The 15,572-nt window shown below is 44.9% G+C and overlaps 1 protein-coding gene across 3 annotated transcripts in view; it reads left to right on the top strand.

Annotated features, from left to right (window-relative positions):
• The window catches only part of LOC146042901 (uncharacterized), a 119,013-nt gene that overhangs the window by 67,392 nt on the left and 36,049 nt on the right, over window positions 1-15,572 (top strand). For all 3 annotated transcript variants that reach the window (XM_083163185.1, XM_083163187.1, XM_083163186.1), the window contains exons 25-29: window positions 1,556-1,706; window positions 7,402-7,549; window positions 10,668-10,916; window positions 11,830-11,979; window positions 13,019-13,246. In XM_083163185.1, the coding sequence (XP_083019311.1) occupies window positions 1,556-1,706; window positions 7,402-7,549; window positions 10,668-10,916; window positions 11,830-11,979; window positions 13,019-13,246 (926 nt within the window). The remainder of the gene's footprint in view (window positions 1-1,555; window positions 1,707-7,401; window positions 7,550-10,667; window positions 10,917-11,829; window positions 11,980-13,018; window positions 13,247-15,572) is intronic.

Below are 15,572 nucleotides of genomic sequence, written 5' to 3' on the forward strand. Positions count from 1 at the left end.
GTGGGGGAGGTTCCTAACTTTTAGCACTTATGGTGCCTAGAAACCTACATGGTGCCTAAAAAAAAATCTCATAAAAAGGAGGCTCCAAAATCAAGTAGGTGCTCCTTCTATTATGAAGCCTGTGGTTTGGTCAACGTGCACACTAGGGCCACATATAGGATATTTTTGAAAACAAAAGAATTGGGGGAATCAATTTTTAGTCACATTTCTCTAGTAAAATCTACTGTATTCGTTAGAAAAATGTATTAAAATTGAAACTCTGCAAAAAAAAAAGAAATTTTGAAATTTCACCTACACTTTGTTTTAATTCCTGTGAAACACCTAAAGGGTTAACAAACTTCCAAAATGCTGTTTTGAATACTGTGAGGGGTGCAGTTTTTGAAATGGCATCATTTATGGGGGTGTCTCACATACAAGTCCCTCAAAGTCACATCAGAACTGAACTGGTCCCTAAAAAAATCAGTGTTTGAAATTTTCTTGAAAATTTGAGAATTTGCTAGTCATATTTGAAGCCTCCTAGTGTCCAAAAAAATGAAAAGGAGGTTGAAATAATGATTGCAACATAAAGTAGACATATGGTCTTTGTTAGTTATTAACTATTTTGAGTGGTATGATTATTTGTCTCACAAGCAGAAAATGTGACATTTTGCATATTGCTAAATTTTCCATTTTTTCACGATATTTTGGTATTTTTCACAAAAAAACACAGACTGTATCGACCAAAATTTACCACTAACTTGAAGTACAATGTGTCACGAGAAAACAGTCTCAAAATCACTGGGATAAGTAAAAGCAAAAAAAAGATATCCCCACTTAAGTGAGACATGTCAGATTTGAAAAAAAGGGCTCTGTCATGAAGGCACAAACTGGCTCTGTCATGAAGGGGTTAAAACTCCACACCAATTGTGGTGTGGAGTTTTAAGGCTCCACACCACAATTGGGTATTCTCTTGTTATTTGTATTGATTCCCTAATGCTCAGGGGACACGGTGGTAAGGCAGCCCACCATTATTTGGTTTATGTACATATAAAGAGCGTGTACTGGAATATTGGGAAATATATACATATATATACAGTAGTAAGCCCACTCGAATCAGAAGCTTTGAAAGCTAGTCTGCTACCTTCTGTGTTTGTGCATATGTGAGAAATAGATGTAGTTTTGGTCTCTGCCAGCAGATGGCAGTGTTTCGGAGACTCATAGACACTAGACATAGACAGTAGACACATTGATAGTCCGGCACTGAATCCCGCTCTTTATCATTCTTGACTCAGCAAGGCAGCTGCTGTTAATGCAAACGTCCCTTCCAGGCTTTTTCAGATTACTTTATGGCTGTCATGATACGAAGAACATAACATTACTCTGTCACGTAATGATATCATGGATAGTGGGTAACTACAGTATTGCTTGATTGCCAAACATAAATGAGCATGAACTGTATTATAATGTATATATATATATATATATATATATATATATATATATATATATATATATCTTTTACACCTAGTATAATGGAATTTGACAAATCTCACTTAAGATCCATTATTTTTTTCAGGTTACTCATCCAGGAGCACTTTAAAGGCATCAGCTGCTAATTCCGACAATTTTCAAGCCTCAGTTAATGCTGCTGACAAACCTAAATCATCAATACATTTTCCTTGGCTAAGTAATGAATTGTTTTATAGACATCAGGGGTATTTGTCCAGGTACGTGAATTTAGACACAATACTACTACAAGTCAACAATACTTATTATCATTTAAAACAGAGCAAATTGTGATTTTTATTTATATATCGGTTTATCTACAGCACAAAACAGGAGTGAATAGGGATGGGATATTGATCGGAAACGTTGGTAGTACAAAAACATTGTTAGTCATAGCCAATGATTCAGAAACATTGATGGTTTCCAATATTTACCAATTTGTTTATTTGTTTGAAGTAAATTACCTACTTAATAAATCTTCAAGCAAAGGTTCTGAACACAAAACCTTCTATTATATTATATTCATACATTTAACTTACTTTACTTAACTTAAGTTGGTACTTGTTTCCTATCTGGGCGTTATTATAATGACATGCGATGCGACCGACGCGATGCCCACGATTTTCCCATAGAGAACAATGTTAAATGCCTCAATTTACCCGCGATGACCGCGATTTACCATAGGAAACCATGTTAAATGGATCAATTTCCCCAAATTATCATAGGGAACAATGGGAAATGGGTCAAAAACACCCCTGAACATAAAAATGTCCCCCCAAAAGTAGTTGACGCCACCCCGCCATCAACCTGAACCCGAAGCGTGGCGAGCGAAGCGTGGCGAGCGCAGCGAGCCCGCGAGGGGCGGCGGTACGCGTCCTCCGACCTTTTCATGCCCTACTATCCACTAGGGCGTGGAGTGAGAACAGAATAGTGTGGCGAGCGCAGCGAGCCACCGAGCCCGAAGCGTGGCGAGCGCAGCGAGCCCCGCGAGGGGACGCGGATACCTTCACAGTTATACGCGTCCCCTCGCGGGCTTCCCAGGTGTCCATGGCGACGCGGACACCTGGGAAGCCCGCGAAGGGACGCGTTTACCTGTGAAGGTATCCGCGTCCCCTCGCGGGGCTCGCTGCGCTCGCCACGCTTCGGGCTCGGTGGCTCGCTGCGCTCGCCACACTATTCTATTCTCACTCCACGCCCTAGTGGATAGTAGGGCATGAAAAGGTCGGAGGACGCGTACCGCCGCCCCTCGCGGGCTCGCTCCGCTCGCCACGCTTCGGGTTCACGTTGATGGCGGGGTGGCGTCAACTACTTTTGGGGGGACATTTTTATGTTTAACATTGTTTCCTATGGTAAATCGCGGTCATCGCGGGTAAATTGAGGCATTTAACATTGTTCTCTATGGGAAAATCGCGGGCATCGCGTCTGGCACATCGCACCCGATTTTTTATCGGCCGCGATGCCCGCGATGGCCCCGATTTTACCCCCGATGCCCGCGATTAAAATCGTGGGCGCCCAGATAGGAAACAAGTACCCTTAAGTTTTCAATAATAGTATGATTTACAGTATGTGACCCTTGTTATACAGTTACATACCCCGGTTTTTAAAGGATGTGGTATGGCGGTCCGACAATCGGAATCCCAATGGTCAGTATACCGACATCAGAATCCTGACCGCCGGGAGAATAGCCCTGTCAGTCGGGATCCCGACGGTCAGGCATTTAAATAGTCGGGATTCCGATGTCGGAGCACTGACCGTTGGAATGTCAACTGTCGGGCAGTCATCCGACACCCGTTTTTAAAATACACTTCTCAAAATGTCAAACCCAGGACTCAAACACATAAGCACATGTACTATGATAAAGCTACATATTCTATAGATCTGCTTAGTTGCAATGACTGAAACTGGTCATTATAACTATGTAAGATATTTGGGGGGGGGTTAGACCTAGGTGGCGCACTGCTGCTGGAGAAAGTTAAATTGCTCCTAAAATGTCACCACATTTTTTAAACAACTATACACATACAACCAATTTGAACAATAGACAAACATCAAGGCCCAAAATACATTAAAGTAATAAAGATAATAAATACTGTACGTCCCTTTTTGAGTTATTTATTCTCCATTTTTCCAACTGTGTTTGGATGAGCTTCAAGGTGCTGTAGTGCTTTTATGTGGGGGCATCATGTGGAGAAATGAAACAAAAACAACCAATGTGATATATCATTTAGAAATTGCTAAAATATTTCTTGAATAACTGGAATGGCATATCGATCTCAAACAAAAAGTGGAGCAGAGACACCTATCTTGGTTTATTTTTTTATCCTTGTTAAGTGGGGATAGTGCAGATTAGAATTGTGAGCCAAAATTTACAGTTTTGTGAGTTTAAGTTAGGTCCATAAAGGTTTCTTTGTGAAGCTTCTTTATTCCACTCCAATATTCATCAATTCGATGACGTGCTCCAATGTGATGTGAAAATATATATATATATATATATAGAATGTAGAGACGAGCCGGCACTCTGGTATCCGTAGTAGATGATGCCCCGGGTGCCAACGAGAAGGAGTTGGATATGTAGGAGAATGAACGTGTCACTCCAGGGGTCTTAGTTCAAAGATTTATTAGCAAATAAGCAAAAGCTGGTTACATGTCCAGGTCAACGTTTCGGTACTCGCAGGTACCGTTGTCAAGACAGCATGAACCAAGCATAACAGTATAAGCCCGCACGGCGGCGGGACCACATATATATAGCAAGAAAGATAACTTACTGATTCCATGTGTTTCAGACCAGAAGCCGGGTGCAGCGCGCACACCCCCTGTCACTGAGGCAGGAGCGCGCACCGCTGACGTCACCCCCGCCCTCTGCATAGCAACGCATCGGGGTTGGGGTAGCGTCCCCAGCAACCAGTCAGAAACCCCATAAGCCAGGACGGTCTCATGAACAGTAAAACGCTGCGTATACATCGCAACAGACCAGCGCTGAAGGACCAAGCAATGCACGGGGAACACACGACAGGCACATACACGAATCAATAAAGAAAACACTGCAGGAGGATAGTGCTGCGTGCGCAGAGTTAAATGTGTGCGAAGGGGAATCGCAGGTTACAGTCACAAAGTAGCACCTGTTGCATATTGCACCTACTTTGTGACTGTAACCTGCGATTCCCCTTCGCACACATTTAACTCTGCGCACGCAGCACTATCCTCCTGCAGTGTTTTCTTTATTGATTCGTGTATGTGCCTGTCGTGTGTTCCCCGTGCATTGCTTGGTCCTTCAGCGCTGGTCTGTTGCGATGTATACGCAGCGTTTTACTGTTCATGAGACCGTCCTGGCTTATGGGGTTTCTGACTGGTTGCTGGGGACGCTACCCCAACCCCGATGCGTTGCTATGCAGAGGGCGGGGGTGACGTCAGCGGTGCGCGCTCCTGCCTCAGTGACAGGGGGTGTGCGCGCTGCACCCGGCTTCTGGTCTGAAACACATGGAATCAGTAAGTTATCTTTCTTGCTATATATATGTGGTCCCGCCGCCGTGCGGGCTTATACTGTTATGCTTGGTTCATGCTGTCTTGACAACGGTACCTGCGAGTACCGAAACGTTGACCTGGACATGTAACCAGCTTTTGCTTATTTGCTAATAAATCTTTGAACTAAGACCCCTGGAGTGACACGTTCATTCTCCTACATATATATATATATATATATATATATATATATATATATATATGTGTAGAATTGTTCAAGTAGATTAAAAGAAAGGACACCTTTGTGAAGCAGCCAGAAACTAGGCAGTGGTTGGGCACACCTTCAATCACACAGGGTATGGTTGGGTGAAAGTATATAAAGGTTTCTTTTCTATGACAGAAGAGCAGCCTTCACCTTCTCAGAAGAACACCTGAATTTAATAGGCATACTTAATTTACAGAAAGAAAGCTCCAAGAAAATATATAATGGTTTCTTTAATCGCAGGAGAATATGCTCTGTGTACCCAACCCAACATAACAGGAGACTTATTCAAAATGCATCAAGGTATCTTTATGGGGGTCACTTTAGTAGTGAATTTCATCCTTCAACTCATTCAAACTCATTCATGCAAAAAAAGGTTATTCCCTCAATTAGGATGGTAAAAATTAGTTTTCATTTTATTTGTATGTAAAAAAGAGATGAGAGAGTCCTGAACAGCACAGGGTTGAACAAAAAGTAATACAGTTCACTTGGCATCAAGATAAAACATTTTATATAAAAAGTCCAAAAAATTCCAAAATAAAGGAATACAATAATAAAAAAATATATGTCATATGTATGATGCAGGGTTGTAAGATCCTGATGCAAAAGGCGGTACTTATGTAATATCTTTGCTCCTGTTTTTCTTATGAGACCAGCATCCCCTCGGGGGGCTCGCTGCACTTGCCATGCTTCGGGCACGGTGTCTCGCTGCGCTCGCCACACTATATAAAATCAACTCCATGCGTAGTTGGATAGTAGGGGTATGAAAAAATGGGGTGCATTTAACATGGGAGCCCAGATAATACATAAGTACCCAAAAGGCTGTTCGGTACTTGTGTATTATCACGGCGCCCATCGCATACCATCGCATACCACTAATTAAGGTATGCGATGGGACCTGATTTTCGATTCCAAAGACCCGCACTGTACAATAAAATATTGCATCGCATGCCATTAAAATGGCATTCGATGTGATGCGATTTTTAATTGTACAAGCACCCTGATGGGTGATTACTATGTTAAATGCACCCCCATTGTTAACGCCACCCCCACTATCAACGCCAACTCAAAGCGTGGCGAGTGGCGGTGGTACGCGTCCTCCGACCTTTTCATACCCCCACTATCCACATCGGCGTGGAGTCGATTTTAGATAGTGTGACGAGCGCAGCGAGCCACCGAGCCCAAAGCATGGCGAGCGCAGCGAGCCTCGCGAGGGGACACGGAATACATGTGAAGTAATCCGCGCCCCCACGCGGGGCGCGCTGCGCTCGCCACGCTTCGGGCTTGGTGGCTCCCTGCGCTCGCCACACTATCTACAATCAACTCCATGCCAACGTGGATAGTGGGGGTATGAAAAGGTCGGAGGACGCGTACCTCCGACCGCATGCGATGCGGGGCAATCAATACGATGACCTACGATGGAGATCTTGGGCGCCGTGATAATACACAAGTACCGGCTGTTCACTACTCTGACCCTGCGATGACTTGTGTCCAGTATAAAACTCATTTGACGGTGAGCCTGTAATGATGGGTTTTGAACATATTCACTCAGCTGCAAATTGATTTGTGGCAGTACACATCCATTCACACAGCAATCACTATAATATGCACCTTTAAGGTGACAGCCGAGGATTAAAATGAAGGCCTAATACATTAGGAATACATTCCATGCTTGCTAGCTATCACCCGTCCGGATGTACTGTGGGGAGTAAAGTTCTTAAGGAGACTGCCAGATGGCTGTACCAATGTAACTTACTTTATGTACATTGTGCTACAGCGCAAGCTGGGCATCCTACAGCCAAAGTCTAACCAGCCAGAAGCATTATATCATACATGGCAGTTGTATACCCTTCGTCATACCATGCATGAGCAGTATGACTGGTGAGTTCCTAAACGTTCATACACGTATGTTTAGCAGCATTACAAGGGGAGCTACAGGTGTATAAGCCTAGGGCACCTGGAACCTTTAATTGAGTTCCACATTTACTTAAATGATTTTGTTGTGTGTATAGAATCTGCTTTGTTGTCAATATGATTAAATGCACATTTGTATTCAACACAATTTGCAACAATTCAGTTGGTGTGTGATACATAGTAGCACATAATGGGCATCTGTTACTGGAAAAATACCCATTTGGTATGTATTATTGTGTGTTCTGTCACCCAGTATTTGTCTTCCTTCTGAATGTGTTTAGGTTTCTCATTGAGAACCAAGCCACCGAACTTGTCCATCTAGAACGTATTTTACTGGCTGAAGAAATAGGCAGGATATGGAGCTTCTGCGAATCCTACAAAGGCAGCGCAAACTTATGGGGTCTGGTCTCTCAAGATAAAGATAAGCAGGTTATTACTGTACATCTACTGTTTGTCTGTATGAGTAGAGTCTCAGTTACTGTAGGTTACTGCTGAAATAAAATGATGTCTCATTCACAACAGGTTGACATTGTACAAATATATGTGTAGGTTTTAGTGCCTACTTACAGTATGTACTGCTCCGTCCCACCCCCACACACCCCCATCCCAAAACTGATGCTGGAAATGAATAGAGATGTGCAGATCCAGCATTAACCAGATTTACCCGGATCTTAAAACGGGATCTTATTGGCTCAAAAACATGTGACAGCTGGATAGCCAATAAGATCAAGTTTTGAGATCCGGGTAAATGTGAACCTGTATATCTCTGGTAATTAAGTGGTTTTACATTATTACTCTTCTTGCTAACACCAAACATAACCTTAATGTGTTACCAGATCGTAGTCAGGCGCCTGCTATGATGGTAGCTTCTATTGCCTACACCTCACCCTTGTATTTTCTCTAGAGCTGTCGGGATTCCTATAGTCAGTAGTCTGACATCGGAATCCCGACTGCCGATACTCAGACAGTGGGGTGAGCACAAAGCAGCCCCTTATGGACCTCCACGAGGGATAATAGCCCCTGTAAGTTGGGATCCTGATTGTCAGACTTTTAATAGTCGGGATTCCAACGTCGGGATGACGACTGTCGGGAGGTTATCCACGACCCTTGCACAAAAGCGGCTTTCTCCTCGCGGTCCAAATTCTCACATCAGCGATCCATGCCGAATTAGGACATGTACTCATTCAAGTTCATGTACAAGGTCACTGGTGCTCTGCAGGGCCTCAGCTGCATGAAGAACAGGAATACCAATCACATAACCCTAGTATAACACATAGCTTAGTTCAGGCGATTGGTTCAAAATCTGGCAATCCTCCCATCAAATGTGTTGTGATGGTACCATGAAAAGAAAATTTTTCAATATAGTGAAGTACGTTTAACAACACTTTAATACATATAATCCCTGGTAGATCCCACTTGGATCTTCAGTGTAAACACTACATAAAAATAAACAGACAGAGTTTTCACACAGGGTAATTCCTGACAACAGCAGGATTTGCTAAAATATCCAGGTGTGTATATGGAGGGTAAGGTCACAATTACCGGATTGGGGAAGAACTGGTATCAGCAGTTCTTATGCGCATTAGTGAAATTGTCCCGGGGCAAGTCACTCTCAGCAATCTTCCACTTTCCGGTACTGCGGAAGATTGCTGAGAGTGACTTGCCCCGGGACAATTTCACTAATGCGCATAAGAACTGCTGATACCAGTTCTTCCCCAATCCGGTAATTGTGACCTTACCCTCCATATACACACCTGGATATTTTAGCAAATTCTGCTGTTGTCAGGAATTACCCTGTGTGAAAACTCTGTCTGTTTATTTTTATGTAGTGTTTACACTGAAGATCCAAGTGGGATCTACCAGTGATTATATGTATTAAAGTGTTGTTAAACGTACTTCACTATATTGAAAAATTTTCTTTTCATGGTACCATCACAACACATTTGATGGGAGGATTGCCAGATTTTGAACCAATCGCCTGAACTAAGCTATGTATAAATTCTTGTTCTGCACTGTTGTTTTGTAAGGGTTAAGGGAACACCCTATATATACTTAGCAAGGAAGGCTGCTGTGCGCACTGGTGGAGGAACACACTCTTTGTCTACATTTGCCTAGTATAACACAATCCCAAACAGTGGAGAAGACCATAGAGGAATAATATTGCAATTTACCCTGAGGATATCAAATGACCATGAATATTCTATTTGACTCTTTTACAACATAGTGTGAGTCATCAATGCACACTGCAACTCCAAACTGTTTTTACTGTAGCCTTTATTAAGTGATCTGCAATGCGGATTGTACTTTCTTCATTTTGCTTTTCTGTATTCCAAATCATGGATGAAAAGGTGATTAAGAGTCCCAAGGTGGGTTTAAAGCATCCAGATTACTGCACTAGAACTGGGGAGTACTAAGGTGGCCATGATAAGATCAGTGGCATAACTATCATGCCGCAGACCCCGCCGTGGCTTGGGGGAGCCAGTGCCGACGGGGTCTGTGGGGCGCGTTGAGATTTCCAGAAAGTGAAGCACATATAAGGGAGGCTGCAGGTGTTATGTCCCCAGCCTGTGTGCCCGGATCCCTCAGATGTGGGTACAGGGGAAGACGCCCCTTGTGCTGCCCGCCGCATTCGTACTACACCTGGGACCGGGTGGTAAGAGGCCTATGCAGGACGTCGGGTTCCCCATGCAAGAACTGGGGATAACTGGTGCTGCACGGCGTCGTCCACATGGGGGGTGTCTCCCCAGCACCCACCATCCGGCAGGCTCCCTGTTCCCTCCCATGCAGGGGGATCTGGAGCTGCTTCTGCGTTTCGGAGCCGGTGAGCAGGCATGTGACTCTGCGTTCTTTCCCTGCTCTTCCGCCTCATGCTTCCGCCATCCTCAGGCTGCTGTTCTGCTCCTGCCAAAAGTTTCCACCTGGCACTCTAGGTCCCAGATCTGCAGCAGAGATTACTCCCTGCTTCTTGGTGCTACCCTTCACCTTCTTCTATTTGGGCGGCATTGTATGATACCCCATGCCCGGGACTGCCAGCCGTCCTGTTAAGCAGCGGTAGAGAGCTAGGAGGTGGCTGCCAGAGCCCTGGAGACCACCGCAGTACAACTTCAGGGAGACCGCCCCACTCATCATACTCAAGGTACCTGGTCAGGCTGGCAGAGGGAGTGTGCTGGGCTGCAGCAGGGGGGCTTGGGGGGTCCACTATGGTTATGATGGATCACAGGAGAGGAGTCACTATTGTTATGTTATGGGGGAATCACAGGAGAGGGGTTCATTATTGTTACGAGAGGTCATAGGAGAGGGGTCACTATGGTTATGGGGGGGTCACAGTAAAAGGGGTGTAACGTGTAAGGGGCTTTGCAGTGTGTGGTGTAATGGGCATTATGGGGGGGGGGGGGGGCTCCAGGAACTTTTTTGGCAGGGGGGAGCTAAGTTTATAGTTACCCCACTGGATAAGATTCATTACCTAGACAACTGGTGAGAACTGAGGTGGCCATGATAGGATTCATTACCTAGACAACTTCATGATTTTCATTTTGTTTTATCACAGAGTCACCTGGGAAGGGACCAGAATATAAACTTTGAATGGGACAAGCTCATAAAAGAGCTGACAGATGTACACAAAACTGCTCTGCATGCACTGTATGAGAAACATCAAGAGGAAGCAAAGAGAATGGGGCTGGACCCAGATACTGTCATACCTGCAAACTACTTCAACAGAGATGTTAAGGCTGCCATAGAGGAAGTGGCGGTGAAAATGCAGACAGTATATCAGCAGCTGCACTGTGACAAGTCTCAGGTACACTGAGAATACACTGGTGGAAGAGGCGTACACACGTACACTGATACACAGTTGAAATAACGGGGCCAATTCTGGTTCACTCGCTGTGAACCGAATCACCCCCTGCCCCAATGGTCGGGGTGTGCGCATTTGTGCACATGAGCAAACCCCGAGTGCGAGATGCCTCTGTGATTTACACTGTTGCCAGGCCATTCGGGAGGGAAGGGACAGGGACAGTGGTGGTGCTGGGACATGGGAGCGCCCAGCATTTCATGGGCATCCCTATGAAAACACTGGGCGTTCCCATTTAAAGCCTAGGAGAAATCATTGGATGGTTGCTGTCCACCGAATGATTTATCCTGCTACGGGCACATGAGAGGGGATGTGTTTTAATAACACATCCCCTTGCATGGTTGTTAGGGGATACAGTGGCGGGGGGGGGTGGCGGTTTATTGCCGGTGCGGGCACTCTAGGGCTCAGTAAGCTGTGAGCTTCACAGCTTACAGAGTCAACCAGAATCAGGCCCATAATGTCTGCTAACGTGCTATTGGTCCACTTTCTGTACCGACTTACACTGGCTATTTTCCCTCGTGGAGGTCCGCGACTCCCATAGACGGAAAATAGAATTGGTGGCAAGTGTAGCACGCCACCGAGCCTGCAAGGGGCTTGAATGCACTCGAGCCCCTGTTGGATCCTGATGGTCGGGTTTCCGGTGTCAGAGAAATGACTGTCAGAATCCCGACTGACGGAAACTCATACCGTACCTGTTGCTTATGACCTAACGGTTCTAGTCTAAATTTCAGTGAATGTGCCTCATGCATTTCTCCTTGTAAATGGTCTGTAAAAAAACGGATTTTGCCACAAAATCAATGGCTGATGCCGGATTGTGTAGATTTCTGTTGCTGAACGATGTACATTTTGCACTTGGCAGGACATGTCTTCAGCAGAAGCTAAATTATTTACATCGGATAAAGATTCCCAAAGTGTGCGTTTCCGGACTGTAGCTGCTAAGTTTGTAAGGCAAGAGCTGCTCATACAGATCCATGTGTACAATATACTTGATGCCTACAATGGAGTTCAGGTGAATATATTCCATGAACATAACTTTTCAGTTATGTTTAAACTATCAGATATTGTATAAATGTATGTAGATTGCATATCTCTGCATTATATATATATATATATATATATATAAGTCTGCATTATTATTTGTGCCACAAAGCAGACAAAAAGATGAAACAATATCTGTACCCTTAGCTCATGGTCATAATTTAGGGAGCTCGCCTAGCTGCAGTACTGCTGAGACAGTTATACCCCTTTCCCATCGCACAAAATTACCAGGTTCATGCCGGTTTCTTGCCGGTTCGACCTGGTAATTCGTGTGATATGAAAGGGGGTACTGGTTACAGCTAACCGGTTGCAATACTTCAATTCGAACCAGGTAAGAAGAAGTGTTCTTATCGGTTTGTTGCTGTGCAGTGTGAACGTGTTAAGCGGGTGAAGCGTCCCATTTCCCAATCACACTATGGAGGAGGCAGCGCTTGGAGCAGCACCAGCTCTAAGCGCTGCCTCCTCCACCACCCCCAATGGTGCACCGACGTGCCCCCACATGATGTCAACGAATCGGCAATATTGCCAGTTTCCTGATGCGATCTGAAGAGGCTGCACCGTTTCAAAGTCCTGGTGCGATCCTGCATTTGCGGTCTGAAAGCAGTAATAGGAGAAAGTGACCTCTAACAAAGTTCCACTAACCAGTATCTGATTCTGGGAAATACCACAAGGCGAGGGGATGTGTTCACATACATCCCCTCACATGTTACGGGGGGGCATTCAGCTGGGCGGCAGTCAGCCTTAACAAATGCTGCTTAGGGAGCGGTCCTGAATCACACCATTGTTCAAATTAACCAGCAGCCAATACTAGTAGATTATACAGTAGATCATACATTTTGGCAGATTATCACTGGTAAATACAGTGGCACCCCCCCCCCCCCCCTGCACATCCCACAGAACCTGTAAATCTCCTGCATCCTGATTTTACAACAATTGTTATCTTTTACAGTGCTACATATTATTTTGGTCATGTATGTGCAAATAACTGTGAGTATGTGCATTGTATGCAGGCTGATAATTGTGGTAAGGAGGTCCAGAAGATATTGAGCAAGTTATTTTGCATGTCTTATTATGGAAAATCAGCTGCAGAAGAAGCGGCAAACATCATGGAGCAGCAGTATGTAGAGAAGCTGATACAATTGTTAAAGAAATCTTACAAAGAACAACAGAGTCAGCTGCCATTGGGTGACATGCAGTCTCAGCTGAAGGAGGAACATTGTGCACTGACAGAACAACTGGTAATCCCTCTATGTGGAGCCTACTTTAATGCAGATCCCTATTTTATTATTTTTTTCCCTCTTAAGATGCCGGGACACAGAGCATAGCTCCACCCCCAATACCCATGGAGCCCCGTAACCAGGTTCTGATTGGCCCACAAGGCATTTAGTCAAAGAAAAGTGATGACCATTGATGGTCATCCATTGCATATTATGCTGCCATCGATGGCCACTTGCACCACACCGATGGCAATCTCTAATTTATAGTGGAATTAAGAAGAAGGCTCCAAACATTATTCTTCTGTAGAAAGATATTTATCATTGCTATTGCTTCTTCCCAAGTAAACCAGGTTTATTCAAGAATACAGAAAATACATAACAGCGGGTTTAGTATATAACTGCCAGGCTGTACTGTATCATGCATTGCATAGTGCATTCAATACCTCCTGACACTCAGCATAGCAGCAGTTATTACTGCCATAGGCATGAATAATTACACATAAAAACTAGGGGTGAGCAGGTTCGGTTTTACTCGGATTAACTTGGTATCACAATTTCGGATTTTTCCGATTGGCTATCGGATGTCACGTGTTTTGGATAGCAAATACGATCCCGCTTTGAGATCCAAGTAAATCCGATAAAAACCGAATTCGCTCACCCCTAATAAAAACACCAAGGACAACTTCCGATAAGTGCTTCACTTAGCATTGTGATAATCACATCTCCTGAGTCCTGCTGCACATGTACATGCCACAGGGTGTAAGTGGGGTATCAGAGAAGGCTGATTCATATCGCCCTATGAGACATAGGCTTCTATAGACAATACATCATACCCTGAATATTGAATGGATGTTTGGAGAAAGCAGCTCACTGAGGTTTCTATGTTTCTATGGCCCTTATTCTGATTGACGCGTACTTTACCGCATACTTTCGGATGGCGTCTTTACGGCGTCTGCGCATGCGTGGAGAACGCAACGCGCATGTGCCAGGCCTTGACTCCGTACCAGTTCGGCCAAATCCCGTCCCAAACTGTTCCCCGCAATCAGTCGGGAAATATGGGCGTATTATGGGCGTCATGCGGAATGACACATGGGCGTAGTTTCAAAGTGGGCAAAACGGGGCGGAAACATGGGCGGACACGGGGGAGTACACTTATGTTGGGGGGCGTACATTCGGATACCACTCCGAATGCACGCGATCAAAAAGGGAAGAAATGTGCGGTGTCCACAAGTGTACTATTGCTTTGCGGACACCACTCGTTCATGCGGTAGGCGAACGTACGCCTAATGACTACAAGCATTAACACCTGAACCCAATAGAATCGACTCCTTTACTCATTACTCACTAATAGGACGCTTGTCAGTGCTTTAATTGAAACCATTGCTGCTTCAAGGAAACCGTACTAATCCCCCACATATGCTGTACTTGTCACACACTTTAAAACTGCTAACAATGGACATGACTGAATATTAATACTAGCAATACACATGTGTATTCGACATGTACTCATGAAACCACACATTTTTGGTAAAGTAAACAAATTTATTTCTATACATGTCACAGTCAATGCCACTGTGATGCAATGACCAAAAAATAAAAAATCCCAAACAAAAACAACATGGCAGGAATGTACAAAAATAAATAAGAATACAAAACAAATATAATTGCACACAGATGGACTCCAGCACCTCCTATGTGCCACTGCACATGCAGCCAGTGGGAAATGAGGAGGCTGCTGGCCCTTCGACAGCAGGCCAACCTGCACCTGACCATTCTACAGCAGGGCAACCTACACCTGGCCCTTCTGCAGCAGGCCAACCTGCAGCTGGCTCATATGCACCATCAGCAGAATCATTTGGAACACAACCGGGGACTTAGCAACATCACTTCAAGTACAGCTGACAGTAATGGCAGGCAAAAGAGGGCAACAGGGGAACCAAAAAGGACATATGAAGCAAGGGCTCATCTGGTTACCCTCAGCACGTGATTGGACACAAGAAGCTGACACACACAGCACAATGGAAGATTTGGGAACACATAACGGTGGAGATTAATGCAGCCACAAGTTCATTTGCGACCACGTTTGGCCTTGGTAGGCTCCTTGGCCTGTGCAGCAGCTCTTCGGCCACGGACAGATGCTGGGGCAGGTGGAGCAGATGATGTAGAGGGGTTGGCTGGTCTACCCCTCCTGCCAGCAGGGAGTGTTGCCGGTGGTAATGCACCAGAAACGGATGACATTAGGACCCTGTTGCTGGTAACCAGCTCCACCATAAGCTCATTATGGTGGAGGAGGAGATCATTTTGGCGGGTGGCTTGCTCGGCCAGCACCTGAGCACTTGCAGCCATG

This window comes from Crinia signifera, chromosome 19 (assembly GCF_055691185.1).
Source record: "Crinia signifera chromosome 19, ASM5569118v1, whole genome shotgun sequence".
Classification (NCBI taxonomy): Eukaryota; Metazoa; Chordata; class Amphibia; order Anura; family Myobatrachidae; genus Crinia; species Crinia signifera.